Source organism: Geospiza fortis, unplaced genomic scaffold (genome assembly GCF_000277835.1).
Source record: "Geospiza fortis unplaced genomic scaffold, GeoFor_1.0 scaffold432, whole genome shotgun sequence".
In the NCBI taxonomy this organism is placed as follows: Eukaryota; Metazoa; Chordata; class Aves; order Passeriformes; family Thraupidae; genus Geospiza; species Geospiza fortis.
Window position 1 is genome coordinate 635,914 of NW_005054436.1, and position 26,639 is coordinate 662,552.

Genomic DNA, 26,639 nt, shown 5'->3' on the forward strand with positions numbered 1-26,639 from the left:
GCTGCTCACCGGGGGCTTTCGGAAAGCAGGGGGAAGTGCAGGGCGGGGAGCGGCCCCGCGCCGTCAGGAAGCGGTGCGGAGGTGTCGGGCACGGCCCTGCAGAAAGAGAAGGGCTGGGCTGGGGGAATTTCCGTGCTGGGAGCGACGGGCAGGGGGGACCCCCGAGGCCGGGGTGCCATCAGGGGGTGCAGCCGGTGTGGGAATGCAGCACAGCCCGGGTGGTGAGCTCAGGGCAGCCCCTTTCCCTCTCTCACACTGCCCTGGCTGCTGGAAAAGCGATGCCATTTCCCGCTGCAGAGCACTCCATCCTACACCCCTCCTCAGGGCACTCTGGAGATGGGGAAGGACCAGGAGCAGAGCCCAGAACTCTGCTCTCTCTCGTTCTCTCTGCCTGCTTTGCAGAGGGGAATCCCAAGATGTAAATGCAGCAGCAGGGCCCAGCTGTGGGCAACTTCAGGAGTGAAATGAGCACAGATCTGGCCCCAACACGTTGTAGGGGAAAAAATCATCCCAAAAGCTGCCCCAAAGTGCAGGTGGGTTCATCCCTAACACCCAGGAGAGCCCCATGTCCCTCAGCATGGCTCCCAGCCCATGGAGCCCCCAGCAGGAAGGGAAAAAACCCAGAGGGGAGAGGTGAGAGGAAAGCACAGCCCTGAGCCCCCGTCCAGCTCAGCATCCCCGCTGCAGGAGGGGCTGGAGGATGGGCTGAGAGCCCTGCCAGGCTGGGAAATGGGCTGGAGAGCCCTGCCAGGCTTCCAGAGGCTGGGAAATGGGCTGGAGAGCCCTGCTGGGGTTACAGGGGCTGGAAAATGGGCTGGAGAGCCCTGCCAGGCTGGGAGATGGGCTGGAGAGCCCTGCCAGGCTTCCAGAGGTGAGCGGTGCCCTCAAGGTGAAGAAAGGCCTTAAAAAAGCCGCACGTGGAAGCGTTTGGACCTTCCAGAGCACAGCGCGAAGCTCTTGCTGAGCTCACAGCGCTTAAAGCCAAGGAGAAAACCCAGACGCAGAGGTTTCGAGCAGAAAGCAGAGATGCCCCCGGGCTCCTCCTTACCAGGCACAGGGCGAGCAGGGCGAGCAGGGCGAGCAGGCGGCCGCGCTGCATGGCCGGAGGGACCTGCGGGGCTGCCCTGCAGGGATAAGGGGCAGAACAGAGAAACTTTCAGTTATAGATGGATATTAGATAGATATTATAGATATAGATCCAGATATATTGATACATAGATACGGATTTATAGATATTTTCAGTTCTCCCGGAGTCGCCGAATAGAGCTTAAAGACAAAGTGGCAAAATAAAATAAAAGGATGTAAAGGGGCGAGCACAGGGTGCCAAACGTGGCCGGGAGCAGTGGGGCTGCTCCTCTGCATCCCCCGGCATGGCAGGGATAGGTGACAAAATATGGAAAATTTCAGCTATAGATAGATATTAGATACATGGTATAGATATATAGATATGGATTTATAGATATTTTCAGTTCTTCCGGAGCCACTGAACAGAGCCGAAACACCAAGTGGCAAAGTAAGAGAAAAGGATGTAAAGGGGTGAGCACGTGGCTGGGAGCAGCGGAGAAACAGACGGAAAGAACGACAGCGGGGATTTTGCAAGTGTGTAAAAACAAGCAAGGGTGCGCGCCCAAAGGAAAAGTTCAAGGCAAGGCTGAAACCCCTCAGGCTCTGCCTCTCCCTGGGTCTCTCTGCGCTCACAGCCACCAAGGAGCGACTGAAACCCTCCCGGATCACCGGGAGGGCTGCCAGGAACAAACCTCCTTCCCTGCAGGTGGAGCTGGAGCCAAGGCATCCCTTGGGATTTCAGATACACATCCCACGTAAAGGAAATGCTTCCTTTAACCCCCAGCTCCGTCTGCCCACCGCAGATCCCTGAGCCCCCTCACCCTGGAGGGAGCCCAGAAAAAGGGATGGGAGCACAGGAAACAAAAGGGATCTGGTTCTTCTGATGGCGTGTGAAGTGAATAAAGTCGCTGGGGCGTGCTGGGAGCACGCACCTGCTGTCTGGGCTCGTGCTGCTGGCGCACATCGTGGGCGTGTGCCGCATCACGGTGAGCTGCCCGCCGGCTTCCGCCCAGAGCCGGGGGATATTCTGCAGAAAAACTCACCAAATTTAGTTCTGTTTTTGGCCAAATAGAAATTACAGCCTCTTGAGCACAGCCAACACCCCTGGCAGTGCCCAAGGCCGGGTTGGAGCAGTCTGGGACAGAGGAAGGTGTCCCTGCCCATGGAGGGGGGGCATGGGATGGGCTTTGGGGTCCCTGGAGCACAAACCTGTCTGTGGTTCTGTGCACGCCCCATCGGAGGAGGTGAAACCGGGGGGATCATTGGCCTGTCCTGCTCACCTCCAGCAGACGAGACCGAGCTGCTGGAGAGCAGCAGAGGTAGCAGTGGGGTGGGGACTGGGGGAGCTCAGGGCATCAGTGGGGTCCAGGTGAGACAACAGGGACCGAGGAGGCAGGTGAGGGAATCGGGAGGAGCCTCAGGCCAGGCTGCTGGGTACGTGCGGAGCGGGGCTGAGGAGAAGAACGGGACCTGTCCCGGTCCGGTCCCGGTATCCCGGGAGAACGCGCGCAGTGCATGCTGGGAATTGTAGTTCCCGGTACTACTGCGCTCACCACGTGACCAGCACTGAACCAATCGCAGCGGGCCCCGCGTCGCCGTGGCAACCGGCCGTAAACAAGATGGCGGCGGGGGGTGAGTGGCCCGGCCAGGCCTGGCTGTGCCCCCCGGGCCAGGGAATCCTTTCAAAGCTCCCTCTGCTCCTGCTCCGGGGGACAGCACTGCAAAGGAACACGGAGGGTGAAGCCCTGAGGGCTCTGGGCGTTCTGGGCCGTCAGTGTTTGGTGACACCCCAGGCCAGACCATTCCTGTGGCTCCCCTCGCACACACAATGAGGAATCAAGGGATTTCTACCCGAAATATCCTCTCTGCTGTGGCAGACCAGCAGCCCTGCTCACAGGTGTTTGTGCTTTCAGGTGCAGCTCACGCTGACATGGAGCTTGTGTCCTCTCTGGCAGAAAAAATCTCCCTGTTGGAACAAAAAGTAGAGAAACAGGCACAGGAAATCCAGCTGAAGGTAAAAGTCAGCCTCTTGCCGAGCCTGCTGTGTCCCCTGCCACAGGAGTTCCACCTCCCAGACCTTGTGTGGGCTCAGTTAATCTGTGTGGGTAATTAATGCTGTTAATTACCCAAAGGAGCCCTTTACAAAGCAACAGAGCAGTGGGATCAGGCCTTGGGGTGGCAGAGGGGGCAGCCCCTGTGGGACTCCTTGCAGCAGCGACTCTCAGCACCCTGGCACTAACATCAGCAGCCCTTTGCCTTCAGAATTCGTTTTTTCCCTCCTGTTGTGGTGATGCATCTCCCCTTTTGTTTTCACACAGCAGAGCCATCCTGGAGCAGCCCTCTCTGACTAGAATAAATCCCCTTTAAAATCTAAAATAAATCCCCTTTAAAACCTTAGCACAAATACCCTTTAAAACCTTAGAATAAATACCGTTTTTTGTTTGGTTTGAGGTTTGTTTAAGAAGTGGCTGCAGTGGTTTAGTTTCTAGCTCAGCCCGTCCCTGCAGGTCTGAGCAGGAGCACCCAGGGGGAGGGTGGGAGCTGGGTCACCCCTCCTGGAGCTCTCTATTTATCCCAGCCCTCCCCTGAGCCTCATTCAGGTGTTTGTGGGGCGATTCAGCCCTTTGCCTGGGCTGGGTGGGGTGAGAGGAGCTGCCCCAGCCCTGGCTGACTGTGCCAGCTGTGCCTGGCGCTGCTGAGGCCCAGGCCTGACCCAGGCCTGGCCCAGGCCTGACCCAGGCCATTGTTCTGCCCCTCAAGGACAGGAGGATCGCTGAGCTCGAGGAGAAGATAAAGACACTTCAGGAAGAGGAAGGTAAAAATTGTTCTGCCTGTGGCAGCTGTGCAGAGCTGCAGGGCAGGCCTGGGCACAGCTGGATCCTGGATCCTGTCCTTGGCTCCAAAAGCCAGCAGCCTCCTTGGTGAGGCACAGCCACACAGAGGGGCCACGTCCCAGGGCAGAGCTGCACTCTGTGGCTGTTGCTCTTGTGTAAAACATCATTTCCTGACCCCTTTCTGGGTTTCCATGGGCGTGAAGCCAACCACAGGCAGCCCAGGATGGGCAGAGGAGCAGCAAAGGGTTCAAACAGCAGGAGAGCAGCTCCTCACAGCTGGGAGAAACCAAACCCCACTTGGAGATGCCAGGCCAGCCTGGCTCTACACTGAACCAGCCCCAGTGAGTCACTGAGGGGTTTTGCCCGCTCACTTCCCGGGGCCCAGCAGCTTCCCAGCCCCAGCTGGAGCCCACACAGCTTCCTGCAGGGCCCCTGTGGGCAGGGCCGTGCTGAGCTCTCCGTTTCCTGAGCTCTGAGCACAAACGTGGCTGTGAAACCACAGCCGTGCGCTGCGCCAGCCAGCCAGGCCTGCAGGGCCCGCCTGCTCCTCCTGGGCTCCATGGGGCAGCCAAGCAATCCCAGCCTGGGCTGCCCACAGCGCCTCTCACTGCAGCTCCCAGTGCTGGCAGGGATGAAAGTTGGACAAGAGAGTCTCACAGATATCTGTGCTCGGCAGAAAGATTTTTAAATGTAGAGTCTGATGAAGGAATAGAGATGGAAGCAAGTTTTGGTATAGAAGAAAGAATTGCTGAGCCAGTCTTGCTGGATAACCAAGGAGGCAAAGGGTGTGTGAGTTAGAAGGGGTTTTTATGGCTCAGAGCAAAGGATAAACCCACCCCAAACAAGAAGATGTTTTTACCAAGCAGAAAGAGAGCACAGGCAAACAAGTCAGCAAATGTGGCAAGTAGAAAAAAGGTCTCAGAATTCTCCACTGCAAGAAAACTGAAGAACAACTGCTCGCTTAACCTGGAATGTCCTGACTTTTAATGATTGGAGAACAGTAACATGAATATGGTAATTACAGTAGTTATGGTAGGCTATAGATAATGGTTAAGGTATAGATTGGTTCTACTGTATTAAGATGCTCAGCAAAGTACATAATGCATTGTAACCTGAACCAAAGGGTCTCCAGGCTGCCTGCAGCTGGAGCTGACAGCTGTGGGCACAGCTCTGTCACCCAGAGCTCTGGATTGCTGTAATCTCTTGGATGCAATAAACTGCATTTGGAGAGCCCCTGGAGTCCCACATCCCTCATCCCTCATTTTGGCTCTTACATCCCATGGCAGAAAACTTCCCTGGGGCTGTTCACAATGATCTTTTCGTCTGTCAGCAGCACTGTCAGACCCTGCAGGGTGCATTTTGTCCCCTCCAGCTACGGGTGGGAGCTCACAGGGCACCCACAGCTCTTCCTGGGGATCCTCACAGGAGCAGCAGCTTTTCTCTTGCAGGTGCTCCTGACCCACGCAGCACAGAGGAGCTGGAGCTGAGGTGCCTTCAGCTGCAGAGCCAGGTCTGGGAGATGGAGGTGAGGCTGCTGTGCCTGCCCTGAGCCAGCTCTGCTTTGCTTTGGGGTCGCTGCAGTCCCAGCGTGGCCTTTGCCAAGCTGCCCTTTGGTCCTCACAGCCCTTCCCCTCTGAAAAGGAGGAGCAGGAGGAGGATTTAACCGCACAAACACCTGTGCCTCCTGTGAGCTTCATCCTGATTGCCAGGCCTGTGGGGATGCCCAGCTCCTGCAGCCTTGGGAGGTTCCTGTGGCACTGCAGATCTCCCTCCTCCCTCTCCCTGTGCTGCTGGAGCTGCTCTCGCTGCCCCGCCAGGGCCAGGAGCCCCAGGACAATCCCGTCCCAGCTCCCTCCCTGCCCCTGCCAGGCACAGCTGACCCCTGCGGGCTCCCCGTCCCGCTTCTGAGGCTCTGGCTCTGCTCCTGCAGCGGTTCCTGAGCGATTATGGGCTGGTCTGGGTTGGAGAGGCGCGGGAGCAGCCGGAGGAGCCGGGAGCAGCCCGGGATGGAGAGGAGCCGCCCGCAGGGAGCCTCTGCAGGCCGGGTAAAGCACCAAACCCTCGGGATCTGGGACCCGAGATGTTCCCGACAGCCGCTCTCGGGGACACAGACAAGGAGCCCAGCAGAAGGTTGAATTTTATATTCCTGTGTTTTGTGCACCCTGCTGGGGGAAGGGCAGAGAACCTGATGGCTCAGCCCTGCAGGAGGAGACCTCAGAGCAGCTGCTTCCTGCAGAATTCACAACCCCTGCACGTTTGAGGCTCGACTGCTCTGCTGACATTGACACAGAGTGGGTGGAGAGCAGAATCAGGTGCTTTGTGTACACAGGAGCTGTAGTAACTCACCCACAGGGCCTGCTCCATCAGGGAGTATTGTTTGCCTTTCCTCCCTGCCACATGTGAGGGTTTCACTGGGACCTGGCTCTGCTCTCTGGGGCCCAGCAGCTTTGGCACTGCCTCCTTAGGGAGTGGTGACAGAGGGAAAAAAAGAAAATTATTTGTACTGTCGAGCCAGTGCTGCTTCCTAACCACCATGGAAATATTAGACCAGAGCTTCCCTTAGATGCAGGAGGGGAGAGAAGAGGGAGAGCAGCAGGAACAGTTTTGGTTTCAGCCCACTGACCTGTTTCTCGTCATCCTTTAGCAACTCATACAAAAAGCAGAACAAGCAAGGACTTCCACTCAGCTAAGACCTTTCCTCTCATTTCCTCTTCTGACTTCTTTCCTGTGCCCCATCACAGCCCTCAAAGCCCCAGACAAACATCCTGGCAGAGCCCCTGCCCTGCTGCAGGCGGCTGCCTCTGCTGCCACTGGCACCTGCTCAGCACCTGATCCACTGATCCCTCTGCTTCATCCAGCTGGGGCAGCTCCTCACCCTGCACAGGGACAGCACAGCACTGCTGGGAGGAGCAGGGAGCCCAGGGTGGGCTGCAGGAGCTGCACTGGAGCTGCAGGAGCTGCACTGGAGCTGCAGCGCCAGCTCTGCCTCCCTGCCCTGCCCCTGCGGGTCAGCACACACCCCGGGGCCCTGGCAGGGCCGTGCCACAGCAAAAGGCTGCAGCACGTCCTGCAGAGGTGTGAAGGGCAGGGCACGGGCGGCCCAGCAGTGTCAGGGCTCCAACCCAGCTCAGATTGTCACAGATAAATAAATGTCCTGCCACCACCCCTAACCCTGCTCCCCGTGCCGCAGGTGAGGCCGTTCTTTGCGAGCAGCAGATTGATTTTGATCTAATCCTGGAGCACATCAAGGATCTGAACTCGCTGGTGGGAGAGGGCAGCTCGCAGGTGGAGCAGACGTTGCGGGGGGCTCGGCTGCGGCGGGCAGAGCCCCTCCCCGTGACCCTGTACCGGGACGGGATCACCGTGGGACAGCACGGAGCCTTCCGGCCCTACCAGCACCCGGCCACGCAGGTACGGGGGGCTGAGAGGGGCCAGAGCCGCCCTGCAGCCCCACGGAGCCCCAGGACACGGCTCAGCCCGGCCCTGCAGAGGTGGTGGTGGTGTTCACTGGGGTCCCAGGATGAGGGAAGAGACGAGGATCTGACTCTGTGTTTCAGAAGGCTTGATTCATTATTTTATAATATATTAATACTATACTAAAAGGATAGAAGCAAGGATTTCATCAGAAGGCTGGCCAAGAATAGCAAAAGAATGATAACAAAGGCTTGTGACTGACCGAGATTGGACTGTGATTGGCTATTAATTAGAAACAACCACATGAGACCAATCACAGCTCCCCCTGTTGCATCCCACAGCAGCAGATAACCATTGTTTGCATTTTGTTCCTGAGGCCTCTCAGCTTCTCAGGAGGAAAAATCCTAAGGAAAGGATTTTTCACAAGAGATCCTGGCTGCACAGAGGAGCCCAGCTGCGTCCCCACAGTGCCTGTAAAGCCTCTCATGTCCTGTGCAGTAATTTCTAGAGATGGAAAACCCATGTCTGTGACGCAGACCTTTCTGCACGGCCACAGCACCACAAACAGGAGCTGCCCAGCAGGCAGATCAGCCAGGCAAGGCTGAGGTGTGAGCAGGAGCTCTCCTGTTGTTTCAGCAATGCCTGCAGGACATCATGGATGGTTATTTCCCCTCCGAGCTGCAGCCACGCTACCCCGACGGGGTCCCCTTGCAGGCAAGTGCCACTCCCAGCTCCTGGGCACGGTGGGTTCTGCTGGGGGGTCCCACAGAAGGGGGGCTGAGGTCTGTGGGGTGTGCAGGTGTGTCTGGGGCCAGGGCAGGCACCCAGGGCACCTGCAGCAGCCGTTAGAGGAAACGTTTCAGCATCAGGGTTCAAGGGTTCCTGTGCCTCGGGGAGGCTGCCTTGGAACGAGGCTTCTGAGAGCACAGCAGGCTCTGTGAGACAGACAGCACGTGCAGGAAATTAAGGGCTGTGTCACAAAAAGGAGGGGGGAAAGGTTCTCCAAAGTTGCTCTGGAAAAGCTCGTAACGTGAGATTGAACAAGAACCTTTTAAGGGGGATGGCGTGAGAGTTTGTTTTGCCACAGTTTAAATGGATTTGGCCACCTGAGGTTCTCTTGGGCCCCAGTTTTTGATTTCTCAGAAATGGCAGAGAGCCAAAGCCACATTTGCAGGCAGGGAGCCTCAGAGGACTCCAGTGTAGGCCTGGGAGTGCTCCTGCAATGTCAGCAGGCACAGCCAGGGCTGGGCTCTCCCTGTGCCAGGAGAAACCAGGGCACAGCTGCCTGAGCAGGACACGGCCGGGCCAGCTGGGAGCTCTGGGGTGAGGACAGCCCATGGAAGGGGGGTTGTGCAAAGCTCTGGGGCTCCCCGTGCAGCCTTGGTTTGGGGTTCTGCCCGGCATGGCTGTGGTTTGTTGGGCGCAGATGCAGCAAGAGGAGCTTGTGCCACACTCAGATGTGCTTACAGGTCTCTGACAGGAGGGACGTGGTGTTCCAGAAGCCAGACCTTCCCGGGAGCTTTCCTGGCCTTGGCCACGTGGTGGGGACTTCAGAATCCAGCAGAGTGCAGGAAACCTCCAGGATCCCAGGTAAAACCTTAAACCTGCCTCGAACTGCTGCTCAGTCTTGAGGAGGAGGATTCCTAAACCTTACCAGGGCAGTGCAGGTGGTAGGAGGGCAATGTGAGGGTCTCAGCAGTTCTGGGTCAGGGGCTGGGAGCCAGCAGCACACACAGGATCCTCTCAGCATTAACCCTGCTCAAGAACAAGACGTGACAAGTAATAAAACAATAGAAATTCAGCAGGTTTCCAAAAACAAATCTGCCCCATGCCTTTCTGAAAGGCCAAGCTTCCTTCCAGCTTGACCACATGAAAGGATGCTGAGGTAACCCTGCAGGCCTGGGGGGAGCTGCTTGCAAACACTGCCCCTTTCAACAAGTCATTCCAAAAATGCAGATATCGTCAGGGCAAATTTACCGTAAGTGCACCGAACATGGGACGGTTTCTCTTCAGACTTTCACAGCAGAATATGGGACATCAAAGGCCACAGATTCCTCATTTGGCTTCTAGGCACTTGCAGTCTGTGTAAGCAATATCTGACAGGGCTGGGAAGTCAGAAATCAGTGGGGCTGTGGGTGCTCCACTAAATAACGCAGCACAGGGATCCCTCATGAGACGCCTGCTTCATACAACTGTGCTCAGTCACCTCAAGGCTAAAGCTAAAGATCCTCTTTATCTAAGCAGTAAAAAAAAAAAAAAATCATCCAAGCAGAAAGGAATGGACACCTACAAATTTACCCTCACAAGGTGAAAAATGTCCAAGCCTGTAAAAATGGGGACAGCAGAAGTTTTTCACAGCAGAGTTACCTGCCTGCTGTGCACAGTTCTCACTGTTGGTGCTGACAATGAAACCTTTAGTGGGGCACAAAGTGGGACAGCTTCAGGGAGGAACCGAGAGCTGCTCTGGGCCTGGCTGGGGTGCCAAGAGCTCTCCCTGTCGGCTGCTGCTCTCTCCTTTCACCAAATCTGCCTCTTCTGGAGGCAAAACCTTTGTCACAAAGGTCACACACGGACATATCTCTCCTCTGCTCCCTAGGTCCCAAAGGCTCCTGGGAGCGGGATCCCAGTGAGGTTTCCCAGCCCCTGAAGCACAGAGGGAGCGTGGGCAGCACCCAAGGAGCAGCTCCACAGGTACCAGTGGGCTCCAGACAGCCCAGGAGGAGAGCAGGGGTGATGCTCTGGACTCAGCTCCCTGCACAGCACCCACAGCCCCTCCCTGGGCCTCTCTCAGCTCTGTGGGAGCTCCAGAGAGGCAGCACCAGGGCACACGTGGCACTTGGCCCTTGCCTGGGGGCTGTGCCGGCTCTGGCTGCTCTCCCTGCAGCCCAGCAGTGCTCACACTCACCTGCTTTGGTTGCAGGGCTCTGATGGGCAGCAGAGCAGCGAGGAAATGCTGCTGGAAACACCTGGGCTGGCTGCCCTGGAGGGGTACAGGTACAGCCCCCCACCCCCTGCCCTGCCAGGATCTCCTCTTCCTCCTATTTCATCCCTGCAGGTTTATTTCAGGGAGGTCGGTTGAGGAATGGACTTTCCCCTTTTAGACCTTAGAAATAGTCAGACAAAAGGCCAAGTTTGGTCCTTTGGGAAAACCCCTGAATTTTTCATGGCAAACATGCCATATTTTACATCTCTTAACAAAAGCTTCTGTTGTTCAAAATGTCACTTATTTATGTGAAAGTTTTCCCGAGAGCAAGCCAAGGCCTAAGAGTTTGTAACCATTGAAGGAGCTCTTTGCAGCCACAGTAAATGGAGAACCCCTCCAGAAAACTGATGGTGGGAGGCCTCACTAGCAGCACTTTTCCACACAGTCTTCTGGCAAGCCAAGACCCAAATAACTAATGAAAAAAAACCCCAAGCAGATTATTTTTAATCAAAGAAGTAGGACAGAGTACTTACCAGACAGCCCTGGTTTAAAATGAAAAAGCTAAAAAAGGCCCATAACCCTCCTCAAGGCACCTTCAGGCTGCTGGGTTGGTCTGGGTGGCCCTGGTCAGACGGGGCCTCATTCACCTCAAGGACATTCCAAACAGCAAACTCCTGTGCCCTGGTCGGGCCATGGAGGCTGTTCCTGCTGGGAGGAGCTCTCTCCCGGGCTCACAGGGCTCTCTGACCCCAGGGTGAAGGCAGCAGAGGAGGCTGGAGCCCCTGGGCTCTGCAGGCTGCGCGTCAGGTCCGAGAGCGGGGAGCAGACGTACGAGCTGAGGATGCTGCTCACAGACACCATCGGGGACCTGCGCCAGCTCCTCGCCCACCTCAGGTAGCCCAGCCCTCCCTCCCCGCCCTGCCTGACTCTGCAGGACGCCAGGAAAGGGTTCCTGAGCTCCTGGAGCTTCAAACATCAGCCTGAGCTGGGGCACAGCCCCGTGCCCACCTGGCACTCTCCAATGCTCTGAGAAGCTCAGAGCATTTCATTTGCCATACAGAGACAGAGAAAAATTTCTTCTGTCCTCCCCAAATTGCCATCAGATCCAGGCCCATTGCTGCCTTTGCCTCATTCCAGCACTCACCCAGCTGGTGCCACCCTCCCCAAGGTTTGGAAGCTGATCTGCAGCCTTGGCCTGGCTCAGCCAGCTGTGTCCCAAAACATCCAACGCTGCACAAGGGCTCCCTCAGCCTGCTGGGGACAGCTCCAGGTGGCTGAGGGACCCCTCTGCTGTCCCCACTCCTGCTGCCCGGCCTAGTGTGAGCCCGGGATGAGCTCAGTGCTGGTGGGGTGCAGGAGCCTCCTTCCTCCCCAGTGCAGCTGTGTGCTGGCCAGGCTGCTCCACGGCTGCACTTTGGGCTGCAATCCCTTTTTTCTGCTCTTTCATAAGCACAGCTGGATCAGCCAGAACCTTGGGGAATCCCATGAGTAGGAGGAGATTGTGCTGTTCTTTCCTAGGGGTGGAAACTCGGACTATGAGATCATCAGCACCTTTCCCCAGCGGGTGTACACGGACAGCTCCAGGAGCCTGCAGGAATGTGGGCTGGTCCCCAGGGCCTCGCTGCTGCTCCGCAGGAGAGACCCCCCCCAGCAGCAGGGGAGGGGGCTGCAGCCAGCCTGGGAGCTGCTCTGCACCGGGAGGGAGCTGCCTCTCACCTTACCCGACCCGCCCTGGCAGGGTAAAAGGGACAGGTTTTCTTTCCAGATTCAGTTTCTTTGTGCTGGAGATGGAGAAGAGCTGGGTTGGAGCAGCCACTCCCTTTGGCAGAGGGGCCAGGCCAGCCCTGCTGCCCCAAGGGGCTGCTGTTCCCCAGGCCAGCGGGGTCCCAGCACAGGGACACTTCCAGCAGCTCACCTGGGCTGCGGGCCTGCTCCTCCTCTCTGTGCAGGTGACACAGGCTGAGCCCTGCCCAGGAGCCTGCCCGCCTCACCCCGGCACCGGGCACTGCTCAGGGCCTGGAGCAGCAGGATGGACACACAGCCAGGGCAGTTTGCATTCTGCACACAGCTGCTGCTCCCTACAGATCGCACCTGCACTGACAGCAGGGGACAAACAGGCTCAGTCCCACGGTCTGTGCTGGAGCTAAACCTGAGGCCCTTGAGTTCTTGCCTGGCTGGGGCTGAGCCAGGCTCAGCCGGGAGATCCTGCTGCTGCTGGGCTTCCTGTACGTGCACAGCTCCTTCCCTTGGACAGCCCCCAGCTGCAGCGGGGCCCCGGCTCCAGCCTGCCTGCAGGCACCCGCCCTCCTCCTCCTCCCGCTGCTGCAACAGGACACCGTGTCACTGGAGAGCAGCAGAACCCCTCTCTGCCCAGCCCTGAACAAAGCATCTTCCTCCCGGGCCCGTGGGCTGGGGCTGCACTTTTCCCCTTCCCTTTCCCCAGCACATTCTTCCCATTCCAGCTGTGACAAGCTCTCACTTGACTCCCAGCTGACAGCACTCCCACTCACGCAGGGCAGGGCCTGCTGGCAGGTTCCCTCTTCACACAGACCCAGCCCTCAGTAAAGGCTCCCAATAAAACCCTTTATTCCACTGCAATTTCCACTTCCTTTAGATTTCTGAGGCATGGTTGGAAGCCCAGAGCTCTGACCAGACCAGCACTGACTCAACCCACCCAGCTCTCCCTCAGCTTCCTCCTTTCCCACCTGTAGCACATTCAGGAGCAGCTGTGTCCCCTGCCCCTCTGTGTCCTGCTCTAGGCAATCCTTGTGCCAAAGGTTTGTTTTTCCCTGCCACGTCTGGCTGAGGCTGTCCCTGCCCCGGGCAGAGGGGAGGAATGCTCTGGTACCTGTCCCTGCTGCGCCGTAGGACATTCACACACGTCCTGGGAGCCTCTGATTAGCAGCAGCAAGCTAAGGTGTTAAGATCTTTGTGTCAGGCTGCAGCAGCAGGCACAACCCACTCAGCTGGAAATGACTCACAATCCTTAGGTAGGGTGATGTTTAACCTGTAGCCAAATAAAAGAAAGGCAAGAGCGGCGCTGTGAAAGGTCCAGTAATATTTAATAGCATCTCGGAAGACAACACTGGTTATAAACTTGCTTTTTGGCAGGAAAACAAAATGCACTTGGTCCAGGATTGCAAACAAGCCAACACAAAGAGGAAAAGATGGGACAGCTGGAGCATCAGCTGCTCTGGGGCAGCCCTGAGCCGTTAATGCTCACCAGGGAGCCTGCTCAGGGCGGAGGGCGGCCAGAGCAGCACAGATCCCACTGCCAGCCCCACCCATTCCCCAGGCAGCCTTCAGCCCCACCGTGGTGGGCACTCACACCCAAATTCTGTGCAGTATTTTTGCATTAAATTAAGACAAAAAAACCAAACAAACAACAAAAAAACCCTTACTTAGTTGCCATAATCTCTGCAGTTGAGATGAAGAGGAGGGAAAAAGACAAAAAAAAAAAAAAAGGAAGTGAGGCAGCAGAATTTACAATTTTAACAGCAACTGGGAGAAGTGGGAAGTACCGTGCAGCCCTAAGCCCCTCCCTGGCGAGGCAGAGGAGGGGGCTGAAGGCCAGGATCACCTCCCACAGCCCCAGAGGCTTTGCTGTTTACGGAGGCACTGGAAGCTGCCGTGAGCCAGGCCCAGCTCTGCTCACAGGCCAAGCAGCGAGCGTCGCTTTCTTTGGATCCCTCTGAGATGAGGCCGGGGTCAGGCAGGAGGGAGGCAGCTGCAATGAGGAGTTTTGGTCGTGGGTTTTTCCCTGGGCTGGGATACAGGTGGCGGTGCCAGGACAGCGCTGGCAGCCGGCAGGTGAGGGTGGTCGGAGATGAGGGCGCTCAGGAATGCAGGTAGAGTCCAGGGTGGGAGGGGAAGCAGGGCTCAGGCCAACTTCAGGAACTCCTGCAGAGTGTTTTGCTCCACAGCTTCCACGAAGAGCTCGTAATCCTGCAGGGAAACGCCACACGGTGACTCCCGAGGCAGGAGGGGCCCTGCGCCCACGGCACAATCTGCTTCACAGCCCTGGCACCAGCTGCTTGTGCCAAGGATGACAGGACAAAGCGGGCACAGCCCCGCTGCCACCCAAACCCCCTGCCTGGGTCCCTTTTTCCCGAGGCAAACAGCCGTGCTGGTCCCTGCACCTCACTAGAAATAATTTACAGGGCATCCTGAACATGTGCAGCACATCCAAGGACAGGACACCACCCAGCACCCAGCCCCGGCGCGGAGCACAGCCTCACCCCGCAGTACTGGTCCCCGTTGACGATCTGGGGTGGGATGGCTTTGGGGTTGCCTGCCTTGGCCCTCATCTCCTCCCGGAGAGCGTTGTCCTGGGAGATATCCACCAGCTCGTACTTGATGTTCTTGCCGTCCAGGATTCGGGTTACCTCGCTCTGTTGGGATTTGATCTGGAAGCCGGGTGGGAGAGGCGGGTTACGGGAGATGGAGAGGAGCGCCAGGGGTGGGTGGGCACACCCCCAGCGTGCCAGCCGGGCTCAGCACGGTGCCCCGGCCGCGCGGGGGCACAGCCAGCACGGAGCGGTGCCTCGGGGGACAGATGGGGACGGCACAGGGGAGAGGGGACAGCGAGGATGGGGCGGGGGGGCCGCGCTGCCGCACGGACAGAGCCGCGCAGCCGGGCCCTGCCCGCAGCCCTGCCCGGTGCTCACCTCCCGCGAGCCGGTCACCGAGGTGCTGTAGACCTTGAGGGTGCTCAGGGTGCGATCGCGGCCGCTCCCAGCGCCAGCCCGGCCAGGGGAGCAGCGAGGGAGGGACGGAGGATGGAAGAAGGGAGGGAGGGAGGAGCGGCAGCCCCGCCGCCGCCCGGCCGGCATGTGACTGCGGGGGCCAATGGGGCCGGCGGCACCGGGCGTGCGAACTCGGCGGGGCCGGCCCCGGACACCGCCCCGGCGGAACGGGGGAGCGCCGGCACCGGCCCGACAGAGACCGGGGAGCACCAGCACCGCTCCCACCGCCCGTGCCGGGACAGGCACCGGCAGCAGCCCCGGAGCTCATCCCTCCCTCGGTCCCCAGGCAGGAGGGCCTCGCACGAGTGGGGCAGAGCAGCTTTATTTGATACTCCAAATACCCGATACAAACAAGCGCCGAGACAGGCTGGGACAAAGACACCGAGCCCAACGGGACCGGGCACAACACCGGGGGACGTGTGTGACACGAGGACGGGGGGACAGGGAGGGAACACTGTCCTGGACCCTGGCCTGGGGTGTTCTGTAGCCCAAGATCTCCCTGCTCCAGCAGCAGGCAGCACAGCATCACCCTCTGGGCCGGAGGGGCTGAGCTGTGCAGGAGGATGAGGAGAGGACAGGGCCCCATGGAGGGGACACGGGACTGGGCAGCACCAGGCAGCAGCTGAGGTGGTTCCAGCCACAATAATCCCATCTCAGAATCACCTCTGCAGGGGCAGAGGGCACAGCTGTCCCCTCACAGCACCCATCAATGAGAGCATGCACCCCCAAAGCAAAGGGGAGAAGGAGATGGTGCCCAAAGCCCCTGAGAAGCTGCAGGAGCCAACAGAGCTCCCGGCAGTCAGGACAAACAATTTCAAAAACAGCCCTGGAAATGTGTTTTGCTCAGTACACAGCACCAGCAGCCTGGGGACAGACACAGCCAGGAACAGAACACCCAGGGAAAGCAGGACAGACAGACAGACACGGCTGTGTGCTCCCTATGTGGAACAAACCAACCAGTTCCTGGCCACCGTCCCCCATGGTGGCCAAACACCGAGAACAAAACCGATTTGGTCTTAAAATTGTAACACAAAGGAATAACAAAAGCATTTCTGCCAAACCCAGGGCTTGCAGCCCCAGCGTGAACCAAGAGCAGCCAAACAACACAAACGTCAGCAGGACTTTTCCCTGTCACAGCTTGGGCATCTTGCTCTTAACTCGAGATGAAAACCCAAGTTCCACCCTCAGTACTGTAAAGATGTCATTGGGGTTAGGGAGGGTGGTGGGACAGTGAAACTGATCCCTCAGGGACTCATTTAGAAATCCCATGACTTGCAGAGGAGAAGAAAGGAGGGACAGGGCTGTGACAAAGCCCAAGTGGCCACTGCTAGCAGGAAGGGCTCCCTGTGCCACCCCCTCCTCATCACGACCAGTATGGCCTTCTCCAGTAAAGCAGAGGTGTCCCCAGGGGCACAGAGGCTCTTGGAGGCTCTGGCAGGGCCCACAGACACTTGGGGCTCCCCAGGATTGTTTTGATGGCTCTAAAAGGCTGTGAGAGGGAAGAGCAGCCCCTCACCTGCCAGGGGATGCATTAGGCATGGAGCAGAGTGGGGGCAGAGGGTTCTTCCAGCTCATTAAGGCACTTCAGCATCAATCCACTTCCTCTGCAGTCTGAATCACAGCTGATCCAGGGGACAAAAGGCTTAAGGCTTCTGGGGTAACAGTGCCCAGGGGGAGCATCTCCAGAGTCTTTTAGTGTTGCTTTATTCCTCAACTCGTGCTGGCTGCTGAATGGTTGCATTACCTGAGGAGAGCAGGTCCTGCTCCATCAATCCAAGGCAGCAGCACCTCCATGTAAATGCCAGCAGTGGAACTGGCACACCTGCCTGCCTGCCTGTGGAATCCAGATATCCCACAAACACTGTGACAACCCTCTGGTCCCACTGGTCCCACAGGATGGGCACAGGGAGGTTATCAGCAGGACCAGGGCATACATTTCCTTTCAGCCATCATTTTAACTGGCACACTTGCATGTTCAGCATTTGACATGCCTGGAAGGCAAGTCAGAATTCATCTCCCAGCATCAGAGACCACGGCAGCCTCAGCAAACACAGCATAAAACACATCCCACAAGATCAAAGCTACTGCAAAGCCTGACACCGAAGCCCTGAATTATCCCAGTCATCAGCTGAACACTTCTGGCCACAAACCCCCCGATTCCTCACAGATCAGACAAGTCACACGTCCTGTACCCGAGCAGAGGGATGGTAAAGTGCTGAATAGGTTTAGGGTTGTAGGAGCACAAGACTCCTGAGAGTTTCAAGTCTTCATTCCCTGTCTTACTTTGGGAGTGCTCTTTACTGGGTGATGCAGTTGTCTCCCATGTCCTGAGCGTATCTGTCAGATATTGCAGTCCTCAAGTCCTCCACCTCTTTGTGAAGCTGTTTTACCTCCACCAGCTTCTTGGCCAGTCCGTCAGGGCTCAGCAGGTCATCCTTCTCCTTCACAGGGTACTGCACAGCTGTGGGGTCAGAGAAGGGAGGAGTTTCCTCACATGCAGTTCTCAGCAAGGATCGCACACATTTGCAAATCAGCCAGAAAAACCAACTCACATTTGCAAAAGAGGTTGTAATAACTGAATGTTAAGTAGAACATGCACCTTTGAAGCAAGCCAACCACAGAAAGAGCATTCAGAAGCCCAGAAAGAGCGCTTCCCATGCTCTATGTGAGTTATTTCATTCTGCCACAGCACAGCACAGCACAGAAGGGTTTGTTCTGCCATCGCTCGAAAGGAAACGTACTCACAGTGAATGCCCAGGAGCAGAGAGAGGTTGGGGTCCTTGCCCTGAGCCCTCTGGGTGACGATGCTGTAGACAGACTGTAAATCCTGCAGGCAGCTGGCCAGCTCCCCGTGCAGCTCCTGGGCCAGGCGGGCTGTGTCAGCAGGCAGGGGCTGGGCCGTCAGCTGCGCCTGCCGCAGCTGCTCCTGCAGCGTCAGGTTCTTCTCAATCAGCTCCTGGTTCTGCACGGACAGCTGGACACACGGACAGGGCAGTCAGTGGGCACCTGGGGCAGCACTGCCACGCTGAATGCAGCTGCTGTGTGAGAGGAGCTCTGAGGGCAGGGGCTGGGTTGCATGCAGCCCTCCAGGCTGTGGCCAGAGCAGCGAGTGTCACTGCCACAGGGGAAGTGAAGCTGCACTGTCCCTGCCAGGCCAGAGCAGTAAAAGCTTCCAGGAGCTGGTGCACCTTGCCAAGAGGGCTGCGAGGGGGCTCTGACCCCGGGGCTGTGCTTGGGCTCCTGTTCTGCTGCCCCCAGCTGGCAAGCTCGGCCTCCTCCATCCCATGCCCACCAATTCCCGAGGCACAACCTGCTTCTCCTGCTTCCCAGCAGGGCACAGCTCCTTTCTCAGCCCTGACAGGACAACTGACTAGCAGGAGAGACTGAGCTGCTGACTAAATTCAGGGCCTTGCTCAGAGACAATCCACTGTTCACTCAAACCCCCCCTGACCTCTTTCACGGCAGCCCGGAGCTGCTGCAGAGCATTTTCCCTTCTCATCGCCTCCTCTTTCAGAGCTTGGCTTGTCCCCTCCTCCTGGGCCACCTGTTCTTCCAGGTTCTGGAACAGACCATGGGAACACAGTAAGTCTAACTCATTTCACAGCATATTCTCAAGTTCAGGGTCCCTCCCCATCACCTCTCACCTTGACTTGCAAGGATAACTGCTCCATCTTCTTCTGCTTTTTGTCCACAATCTGGAATTAAAAGCATCAGAAGTGGCCACACAGATGCAGTAATACCACCATGAATTCTCCTTCAGTAGGACATCATCTCCTCGCCTTCTCTTTGCTGTCCATTTACTGCTCTAATCACAGAGGCTCTTAGGAGTGGACTTGGATAAAAGGCACCATTAGATTTATCAGCTAAAACCAGACATTGTATTCTTGTGGCTTTCCTCTCCCCTCTTCTGCATTCTGCAGCTTCTCCCCAGAATTACTGGAGAAGTGTGTGGTTATCACACACAGAACAGCTTTTGGAACCCTGCAGTCTGCAATTCCAGGAACTGCTGCCTCAGTGCAAGTGTGCCTTTAAAAGTCCCCGATTTTCTGAGTGCCTGGTGTGACTCAGTGGAAGGAAAAACGTGTGATTCCTGACTGGGACAGCCCCTTACCTTCCTGAGGCAGTCACACTCCTTCTTCAGAGAGTCATGTTCCATTTTCTGCCTCTCCCCATCCTGGGCAGGGGGTCCTCTCTCTGCATTCTTTGCATACTGCTGCAACTTGTCCTGCAAGCTGCAATTAGCAGAACACCATGGGGAAAAAACAGTTTTAGTTATGATCCCTCCCTTACTTTAAGAGGGAAACAATATGAGGAGTGAAATTAATTCCATATCAAATATCAGCATTGCCCTGTTTGCATCCCAGTCCCCCACCTGCCAGGGCTGTGCATCACCCTCCTCGTGCAGCAACTCCTGCAGTGCCAGGATGAAGCTGATTCCTCATTCCTACCTGTGCACAGTGGACAGGAGCTCCCTCTCCTTGTGCTTTTGGGTTTCCAGCTGCAGCTCTTGCTCCCTGAAAGCAGCCTGGACATCTCCAAGCTCTGTTTCCAGTGCCAGCACTGTTTCCTGCAGGGCAGTGGTCTTCAGTTCAGATTCCTTCAGCTGCAACAAAAGGGGAGAGGATGTAACTACAGAAAAGTCACCTGAGCAAGTAAGTGAAGAGCCAGCATTGCAGCTCAGAGGAAGTTTTACCTTCTGACTCTGTTTCTGGTGGTCCTCAAGGGTTGGGAGATCAGCCAGGTATCGTTCCAGGGTCTCGATTCTCTGCTGTCTCTCTCTGTTTTGTTCAGATTCCTTCTGGCATTTCTTTTTAAGGTTATTAATGTGTTTGTCTCTTCCCTTTACCTGCAGGGACAGTTACAGACAAGTTTAGTTTATTTAATTTCTTATTTATTTTTCAGTCTTCTGTAAGCCCACTCATTTAGCTTTTTGCACACCACACAATGCCAAAATACAAGATCCCCTTAACTAATTTCTGCTCATTTAGCTAAAGACAGGCATTCTTTTGGTTAAAAGAGGAGGCACTGAAATGCTCCTAATGCAGGAGGAGAGACTTTTGCTTGTAAACCATAGTCTACAACAAGATGAGAAAACACCTGTAATTACAGACTGCCACAGAAAAGTTTCACCTCAGCACTACGCTGAAAGCACACTCCCATCTCTAGAGCAACAGGATCATACCCTTTCTTCCTGTTTCTTTAGCTCCTCTGCATGTTTCTGCACTGTTTCCTTCAGGGACTCCCGGACCAGCTTCACATCCAGCTCTGCAGCAGCCAGCTTCCTCTCCAGCTCAATGTTCTCCTTGCTGAGGCTCTCAGTCTTCTCTGTGAACTGTGCTCGGAGGAAGGTGTTCTCCCTCTGCAGCTCCTGCAGGCACAGACAGCCTCTCAGTCTGGGGGGTTACAAACTGCCCCAGGGCTGTGTCCTCATCCTGCCCAATCCCCAAACATCCCTCAGCCCATCTGAAACAGCTCCTGCATCACAGCACAGCTTTAACCCAACCAAAGGGGGCACAGAGGTGATGGTGACTCCACACAAGGGATAATTTATAAATTGACTCTGCACAGTCCTGCTCAGCAAACACCTCAGCAGCACTCTGGGCCATTGCATTCAGCACCTATTGCTCCCTGGCACCTGCTGTACCTGCATCCTCAGCATGTAGATGTCTCCATAGGATGCTGGGCAGCCCAGCAGGGCGCTGTGCACCTGCAGCTCACTCTCCCGCACCTTCTGCTCCAGCTGGGAAATGTGCTGCCTCTGTCTGCAACAAAACAGGCAATTCACTGTTCTCAAACATAGAGAGCAGCAGCACAACACAAACAGAGCCAGCACAGCACTGCTGCTCCACTCAGTGACAAGCAGAGCACAAACACAACTCTGCCGCTCAGGGCTCACCTGCAGAGAAATAAACACTTTAACCTTTTTTACAATTCTTATTAACTTTTCTTCCCTTCAAAACCCTTCCCCCAACCATGATTACAGATAAAACACACAAGCCTTCCATGTTTTGGAGGATCCAGCTAGACTCTGGAGCTTAGGAGTGGAATGAACAGACAACAGGTGACTCAAAATAAGGAAGAAAAAGTATTTACAGTCCAGATGTTGAAGGTACTTTTCATTAGGACTTACTTTTCAAAAAGCTTGTGCACCACTAGCCTTAGGTAAGAGAAATGTTGTTTGCCAGCCCAAAGTCACAAACACCCAAATTTGAAATAAAGGTCTCAAAGAGCTCCCAAAAATCCTTAAGCAAAAGAGGCAGTTATTGTGACATTCCAGATTAATCATGACGTGAACAGAAATCTTCATCCCTTATAAAACACAGAAAACCATAACTAAAATTAATTGATTTGAGCCCTTCAGGATCATTGTCCTAATTGCAAGAAGGAGAGAAGAGCTCAGGTTGTTCTCTAAGGTCCTTCCATTGTTCTTTGCAACAAAACAAGATCAGCAGGGCAAAAGGGACTCTGAGAAATGAGCCTTCCTTGGTACTTTCCAAATGGAAACGGACTGGACTCTTTGAACCACATGTCAGCCTCAAAGCCTCACCTGTCAATGAGGAGCTCTTTCTCCTTGAGCAGGTTTTCATTGGAGTTCAGGATATTGATCCACTGGGCTGGGTCAGGTGCAGGCAGGGATGGGGAATACAGTGAGGAATGGGGGCAGGTGCCTCCATTTTGTAACTGCAAGGGGAGACAAAACAAGGAGGGAGAGGTCTGTGCCCCACAGGGGTAATTGCAACACTGCTGCAGCTATTTTGCACACTGTGTGCTCATCTGCATGCCAGGGCAGGGCTATTTCAGTCTCTGTTGATGTCCAAGAACAAGAAAGTTTGCCCAAGCACAACTGGAGATTAACAAATAATTTTAGATCACTGTCCTAGCTCGCTGGAAACAATTTGTCTCCATTAGGGTACAGCTGGTGGGAGGTAGTAAACAAATTGTTTCCACCCAGTAAACTGCAGTTAGTTTCATGCATTTTTTCAAAAAAGGCTTTCTTAACCCTAGCTACAGAACAAAGCCATTCTGGACACTGCTTAAAACCTCTTGGCATGCTTTTTCTTCCCAGTTTCTATCAGACAGGGCATTTCAGCTCTTGATCTGGCAGGTGGAGCAGCCCTGTAACATAACCCAGGGCTGCTCTGCACCCACAGCGTGTCAAACGATACCTGTGACACCACAAGCTGTAAAAACAGACGCTCAGGAGGCTTCTGCTGTCACTCAGGGAGCAGCAGCAGACATTTTCCCCCTGGCTCCTTAGTCTGGGACAACAATTCCTGACTACAGAGACAGGAAGGGTTGCAAACTCACACAGCCACAGCTGCCTACCTGCATCTGCTCCACCTGCAGCCGCACCTTGTCCAGCTGCTGTTTCCAGGCACTGAGCTCGCAGACTCCCTGGTGGGGGTGCAGGGTGCAGCCTTCCTGCACCCAGGCTCGGCCTGGGGGAGCTGCCACAGGTTTGGAATAGAAACTGTTGGCCTGGAGTCCCGCTGGCATCATCCTGCTCCCGCTGGGCCACGGCCCGTCGCGCGGCTCGCAGGCCCCGTTGGGCGCCTGTTTGCTCTCTGGCAGCACCTTGTAATGGTCCTTCCCTGCCTCGGAGCCGGCGTTGAACTGCTGGCACCTGTGCAGAGGGTCAGTGCACAGGCTGTCCAGGAGCAGAGACTGGTTCAGGGTCTGCTCGATGGCAGGGGTGTCGAACTTCCAGGCTCCCTCCGTGCGGGCGCGCTCGGCGGCGGCGGGAGGCCAGGCGTGCTCACAGCCACCGTCCCCCGAGGCCCTGCAGAGACGCAGCAGCTCCCGGGGTGGCACCTGGGAGGACTTCCCGGCGTTCAGGTCCCCGTTCCTGGTGAGCCCTGGCCCGGCAGGCTGTGCAGAGCCCTGGTCCCCTGCAGGACACAGCTTGGAGGGTGAGGCACCCAGCGTGGAAGGCATAACGTGGGCTGTTGGAATGGTCACCTGGGTTTTGATGGGGTGGAATGAGGAGCCGCTACTGGAGTTGCAAAAGTCTAGGAGAAGAAGAGGAGTGATATTCTCATTACAGTCTTGAAAACACAATCCTCCAGTCAGCTTTTCAAAATTATCTTAAAACCAGTTCCTTCCCACTGAAAGCAGCAGCATGACTCAGGCACACCTGTGTCCCCCCTCACTACAAGTTTCAGGAACCTGATGACCTTCTCCTACCATCACATTTAATCCCTATTTTTAATCCTTGTTTTTAAACTACTCTCGAATAATCTTGAATCAATGTTACCTTTCTCTAGGTTTAGGAATCAAGTCCTTGGTACTGAATAAAAAGGCTGAAACTTACAGAGCTGAACACTGAGCCCGCGATCCTGCTCTGCCCGTCCCACAGCTCAGCGACTCCAAAGGGTGAGCAGAGCTAACAGGAGCCTTCCCTGAGCCCATGATGAGCCTCCAGCATCGCTGGCCCCGAGGATCTGACCTTCCAGCTCCTCCAGGACAGCCCGGCAGAGCCTGTCCCAGAGCAGGGCAATGGCTCTCACCTACGGCCACAGGAAGTGAGACAGAGCCCCTGTCCTGCCAGCGGGGCACCAAACCTGGCTGCAGGCAACTCGGGTTATTCTTAGCAGCTCTCAGATTTCAATACAGCAACAGCAAGGGCTGAGAAAGGCAAACAGCAAAGTGCCTGTTCCCACTCCTTGTCCCGAGATGTTCTGTGTTGCAGGAATTCCAGGTCTGTCCCAGGAACACACTTGATTTCCTCATGGCTTTGGCCCAAGGCCCATCCCCACGTGATGCTCCAACCAGTCACCCTCACACCTGTTTGTACTCTCCAAGCACTCCTACAACAATGAAAATAAACTCTACCATTTGAATACAGCCCAAATCAGACTGTGAAAAGACCAAAACCACGCTAAAGGAAATGGCAGGAAGCACAGGGAAGTGAAATATTGAGGACTGTCACAATAAAGGCACTCAATCCTTCCATCACAAACGAGCAGTGAGGGCAGAAAACCTCTCAGTACAGCCTGGACTCCAGAGAACACCATGCTACTGGGCAGCTGCAAGCACATTCACCTTGGCACAGGGAAGGGGCAGCACCATTTCCTTTTACAGCCCCTAAATTTATCCCCTGGTGTCACTGCCAGGAACCCGAGGTCCCTGAGCAGCACGTCACGTGGGGATGCTGCAATCAGCTCCCTGAGTGTGCTCAGGGTGCTCACAACAACATTTCTGAGGGATGTTCTGAGCTCAGCGTGCCCCAGCAGCAGCCAGGCCTGCGGGTCACCCTCAGCTCTTACAGCATGGCTGTGACATCACCGGAGCCCAGAAGGGTCATTTCCCAAAGGAAATCATCTCCCTGCCCCCAGCTGCCAAGTGGTGTTTGATCATGCTGAGAGAGGCCTGATGGAACACTTCAACACATGCTCGTGTAGTACTTCCAGCAGTACTTCCAACAGCCAGACCTGCTAAAGCCTCCATTTCACTGGCACATTACTGACATCTGCAATCTTAACAATCATTCCAAATCCCATTCCAAAGGCCCCCTGGAACACAGGGATGTGTGAAGTCTTTTAAGGAACACCACAAAGTCCCTCAATACTGAAAAAATAATGAATAAAGGTGAAAAAAAAACGGGTAGAAAGGACTGCTGGGACCAGAAATTTCACAGAGCGTGCCTCAGCTGAAGGCCAGGCTGCAGAGTTCTCAGCTCTGACACTGCAGAGCCAAACACAAAGGCACAAATTATTTCCTTAAAACGCAAATTATTTCCTTAAAACACAAATTTAAATCACCCAACAGACTTGCTGATAAATCTGTCATTGAGCAATAAGAGCCAGCAAGTCACCAAGGTGGCTTTTGGTCAGTTAAAAGCCCTGAAATGAGACAATACCCAAGCTCAGGGACACAGTCAATGCAACACAACCCTCCCCTGGGTACATCCCAGCCACCTGGGCTGGAAGCAGCTGCAGAACCGTGCCAGGCTGTGCCCCAGGGCTGCCCCTCACCCTCGGTGCTGTCCGAGCAGGAGGTGCCAATGCCCCCGTCCCTGCTCTCGGCCTCGCTGGGACAGCGGCTCAGGGACCTCAGGGACACCATGGCTGCCTTCCACTCACTCTCCAGGAACTGGCTCTTCTGACAGCTGCTGGGGTCTGCAGAGATAAAAAACAGGGATATTTATCCTTTAATTAAGCCATATGTAACCACCAGTGCCTCCAAACCCCAAGCTGGTCCTTGCTTTGCTCCCTGAGTTATATCTTTTGCTAAAGGAAATGGCAGGAAGCAAAGGGAAGTGAAATAACATCAACAGGAGCCTGAAAAACAACCTTGGTGAGGAAGTCAGAATGCAGAAGCTGTAAATTATACTCCCATTGATCAGTTTGGTCATGTTACAGCCAGCTGGTGCTCTGACTAAAAGGAGCAGCAGCAGCACAGCAAAACTGGGCAAGTTAAAGAGGCATTTTTGCATTAACTCTGAAGAACTCTCCCAGATTCATCAGCTATCAGCATAAGGGAGAAATTCCTTATCAAATGACTGCTGAAAAAGCAGGCAAGGGGAGAAAAAAAGACTTTTTTTGAACAAAAAGCTTCTGGTAGAGAATCTTCTGAGGGCCACGTGTCTCCTCAGAGAAAGTGAACCAGGATCTGAGAGCAGCAGGGCTTTGGAGAAAGGACTGTCCTTACCCAATGGGTTCTTCTGCAGCAGCCTCAGGTCTGGATCTTTCTCAGGAGCAGCCATCTTATCTACCTAGAGAGCTGGATAAACCAATAAAAATCTTATTTTAAGTGAGTATAATCCACGCCCCATTCCCACTAACCAACACGGCAGCTACTCATCAGAGGAACACAGTATTTGGTATTTAATTAGCTTCTTCTCCCAATAATATCTGGCTTTTCCCTGCAGCAACACTTAAAAAAAGCCCCAAACAAACCCTTGTAGATTTTCTTCATGCCTGTTTGCACCATGCTCCAGGTATTCAGCAGCACCTTCCAGCTGTTATCTGTGCCTACAGAGATTAAAAATTTATCTTTAAAAGTCTCAACTCTCAACCAGCTCATTTCTGCCCTCTGTAGAGGTCACTGAGCAACTACATGAGGAAAGAAGTCCTTCAAAGATCAGCCTTTCTGTGCCATGAATGGCAATCTTTATCTGCCCGGAGTTTTGGGTTAATTTCTCTATTTCTCTGAGTGCTTCAGCCAGTGAATTTCCAGTCTCTGATAATGCAAGTGCAATTTACAAATTACACACTGGAAATTCAAGGCCTCTACAAACCCATACTCAATCCTCACTCAGCAGCTGTTCCAGATTCTTGTTAAACTGATTCAAGGAGCTCAGATAAGAAATTAATTCCTAGAAAACATTCATATACACAGATGTTACAACCTAGCAGAAACAGTGGGCGTACAACAGGGCAACGAACCAGAAACAGCATTTTACTCAGCAAAGAAACGAAACGCTTCTACATAAATGCAGTGCTCATTATGGCTAATTTAGGCGTGGTTAATTTAGGCAGAAATGATTTCAGGTAAATTTCTGACGGGCTGCAGGTCCCGGTCCTTGGGGGTCGGGTGGAGAGGGGCAGATCCTGAGGAGCCTCGGAGGGCCTGGGGGCTCAGCACCCGATCCAGAGGCGGCGGGGAGGGGGTGTGGGTCCTGGGGGCCCGGTCCCTGAGGGGGAGAGCGGGGCCCGG

General features: G+C 55.2%; 3 protein-coding genes across 3 annotated transcripts; 1 reads left to right on the top strand and 2 right to left on the bottom strand.

Moving 5' to 3' along the window:
* Nucleotides 1-2,983: 2,983 nt before the first annotated feature.
* On the top strand, nt 2,984-12,858 carry UBXN11 (UBX domain protein 11). Its single transcript, XM_031062027.1, has 12 exons — nt 2,984-3,079; nt 3,826-3,880; nt 5,348-5,424; nt 5,830-5,944; nt 7,090-7,310; nt 7,950-8,027; nt 8,783-8,903; nt 9,910-10,004; nt 10,234-10,307; nt 10,990-11,130; nt 11,755-11,975; nt 12,851-12,858. The coding sequence occupies exons 1-12, from the start codon at nt 2,996-2,998 to the stop codon at nt 12,856-12,858; spliced, it is 1,290 nt and encodes a 429-aa protein (XP_030917887.1). The 5' UTR covers nt 2,984-2,995.
* A 421-nt stretch (nt 12,859-13,279) lies between these two features.
* SH3BGRL3 (SH3 domain binding glutamate rich protein like 3) lies at nt 13,280-15,068 on the bottom strand. Its single transcript, XM_005427145.1, has 3 exons — nt 14,904-15,068; nt 14,475-14,642; nt 13,280-14,181 (listed from the first exon to the last, which is right to left on the bottom strand). Exons 1-3 carry the CDS (start codon nt 15,066-15,068, stop codon nt 14,116-14,118), a joined length of 399 nt encoding a protein of 132 aa, XP_005427202.1. The 3' UTR covers nt 13,280-14,115.
* A 223-nt stretch (nt 15,069-15,291) lies between these two features.
* Nucleotides 15,292-25,929, bottom strand: CEP85 (centrosomal protein 85). Its single transcript, XM_005427088.3, has 14 exons — nt 25,880-25,929; nt 25,632-25,703; nt 24,956-25,099; nt 22,308-22,990; nt 21,529-21,662; nt 20,626-20,743; nt 20,164-20,349; nt 19,675-19,827; nt 19,430-19,584; nt 19,093-19,213; nt 18,626-18,676; nt 18,433-18,540; nt 17,727-17,955; nt 15,292-17,442 (listed from the first exon to the last, which is right to left on the bottom strand). Exons 2-14 carry the CDS (start codon nt 25,684-25,686, stop codon nt 17,279-17,281), a joined length of 2,301 nt encoding a protein of 766 aa, XP_005427145.1. The 5' UTR covers nt 25,687-25,703; nt 25,880-25,929; the 3' UTR covers nt 15,292-17,278.
* Between the last annotated feature and the right edge of the window lie 710 nt (nt 25,930-26,639).

What these genes read in the sequence shown, in the direction of transcription:
- CEP85 (XM_005427088.3), bottom strand. Translation starts at nt 25,686, where the DNA reads ATGGCTGCTCCTGAGAAAGATCCAGACCTGAGGCTGCTGCAGAAGAAC. An exon ending in GCTGCAGAAGAACCCATTGG is followed by an intron (nt 25,100 to 25,631) that starts GTAAGGACAGTC and finishes TTATCTCTGCAG; the next exon opens with ACCCCAGCAGCTGTCAGAAG. An exon ending in CTCCTGTCCACTGTGCACAG is followed by an intron (nt 19,214 to 19,429) that starts GTAGGAATGAGG and finishes TGCTAATTGCAG; the next exon opens with CTTGCAGGACAAGTTGCAGC.
- SH3BGRL3 (XM_005427145.1), bottom strand. Translation starts at nt 15,068, where the DNA reads ATGCCGGCCGGGCGGCGGCGGGGCTGCCGCTCCTCCCTCCCTCCCTTC. An exon ending in CGGTGACCGGCTCGCGGGAG is followed by an intron (nt 14,643 to 14,903) that starts GTGAGCACCGGG and finishes CCCGGCTTCCAG; the next exon opens with ATCAAATCCCAACAGAGCGA. An exon ending in ACGGGGACCAGTACTGCGGG is followed by an intron (nt 14,182 to 14,474) that starts GTGAGGCTGTGC and finishes GTTTCCCTGCAG; the next exon opens with GATTACGAGCTCTTCGTGGA.
- UBXN11 (XM_031062027.1), top strand. Translation starts at nt 2,996, where the DNA reads ATGGAGCTTGTGTCCTCTCTGGCAGAAAAAATCTCCCTGTTGGAACAA. An exon ending in CACAGGAAATCCAGCTGAAG is followed by an intron (nt 3,080 to 3,825) that starts GTAAAAGTCAGC and finishes CTGCCCCTCAAG; the next exon opens with GACAGGAGGATCGCTGAGCT. An exon ending in CCCAAGGAGCAGCTCCACAG is followed by an intron (nt 10,005 to 10,233) that starts GTACCAGTGGGC and finishes CTTTGGTTGCAG; the next exon opens with GGCTCTGATGGGCAGCAGAG.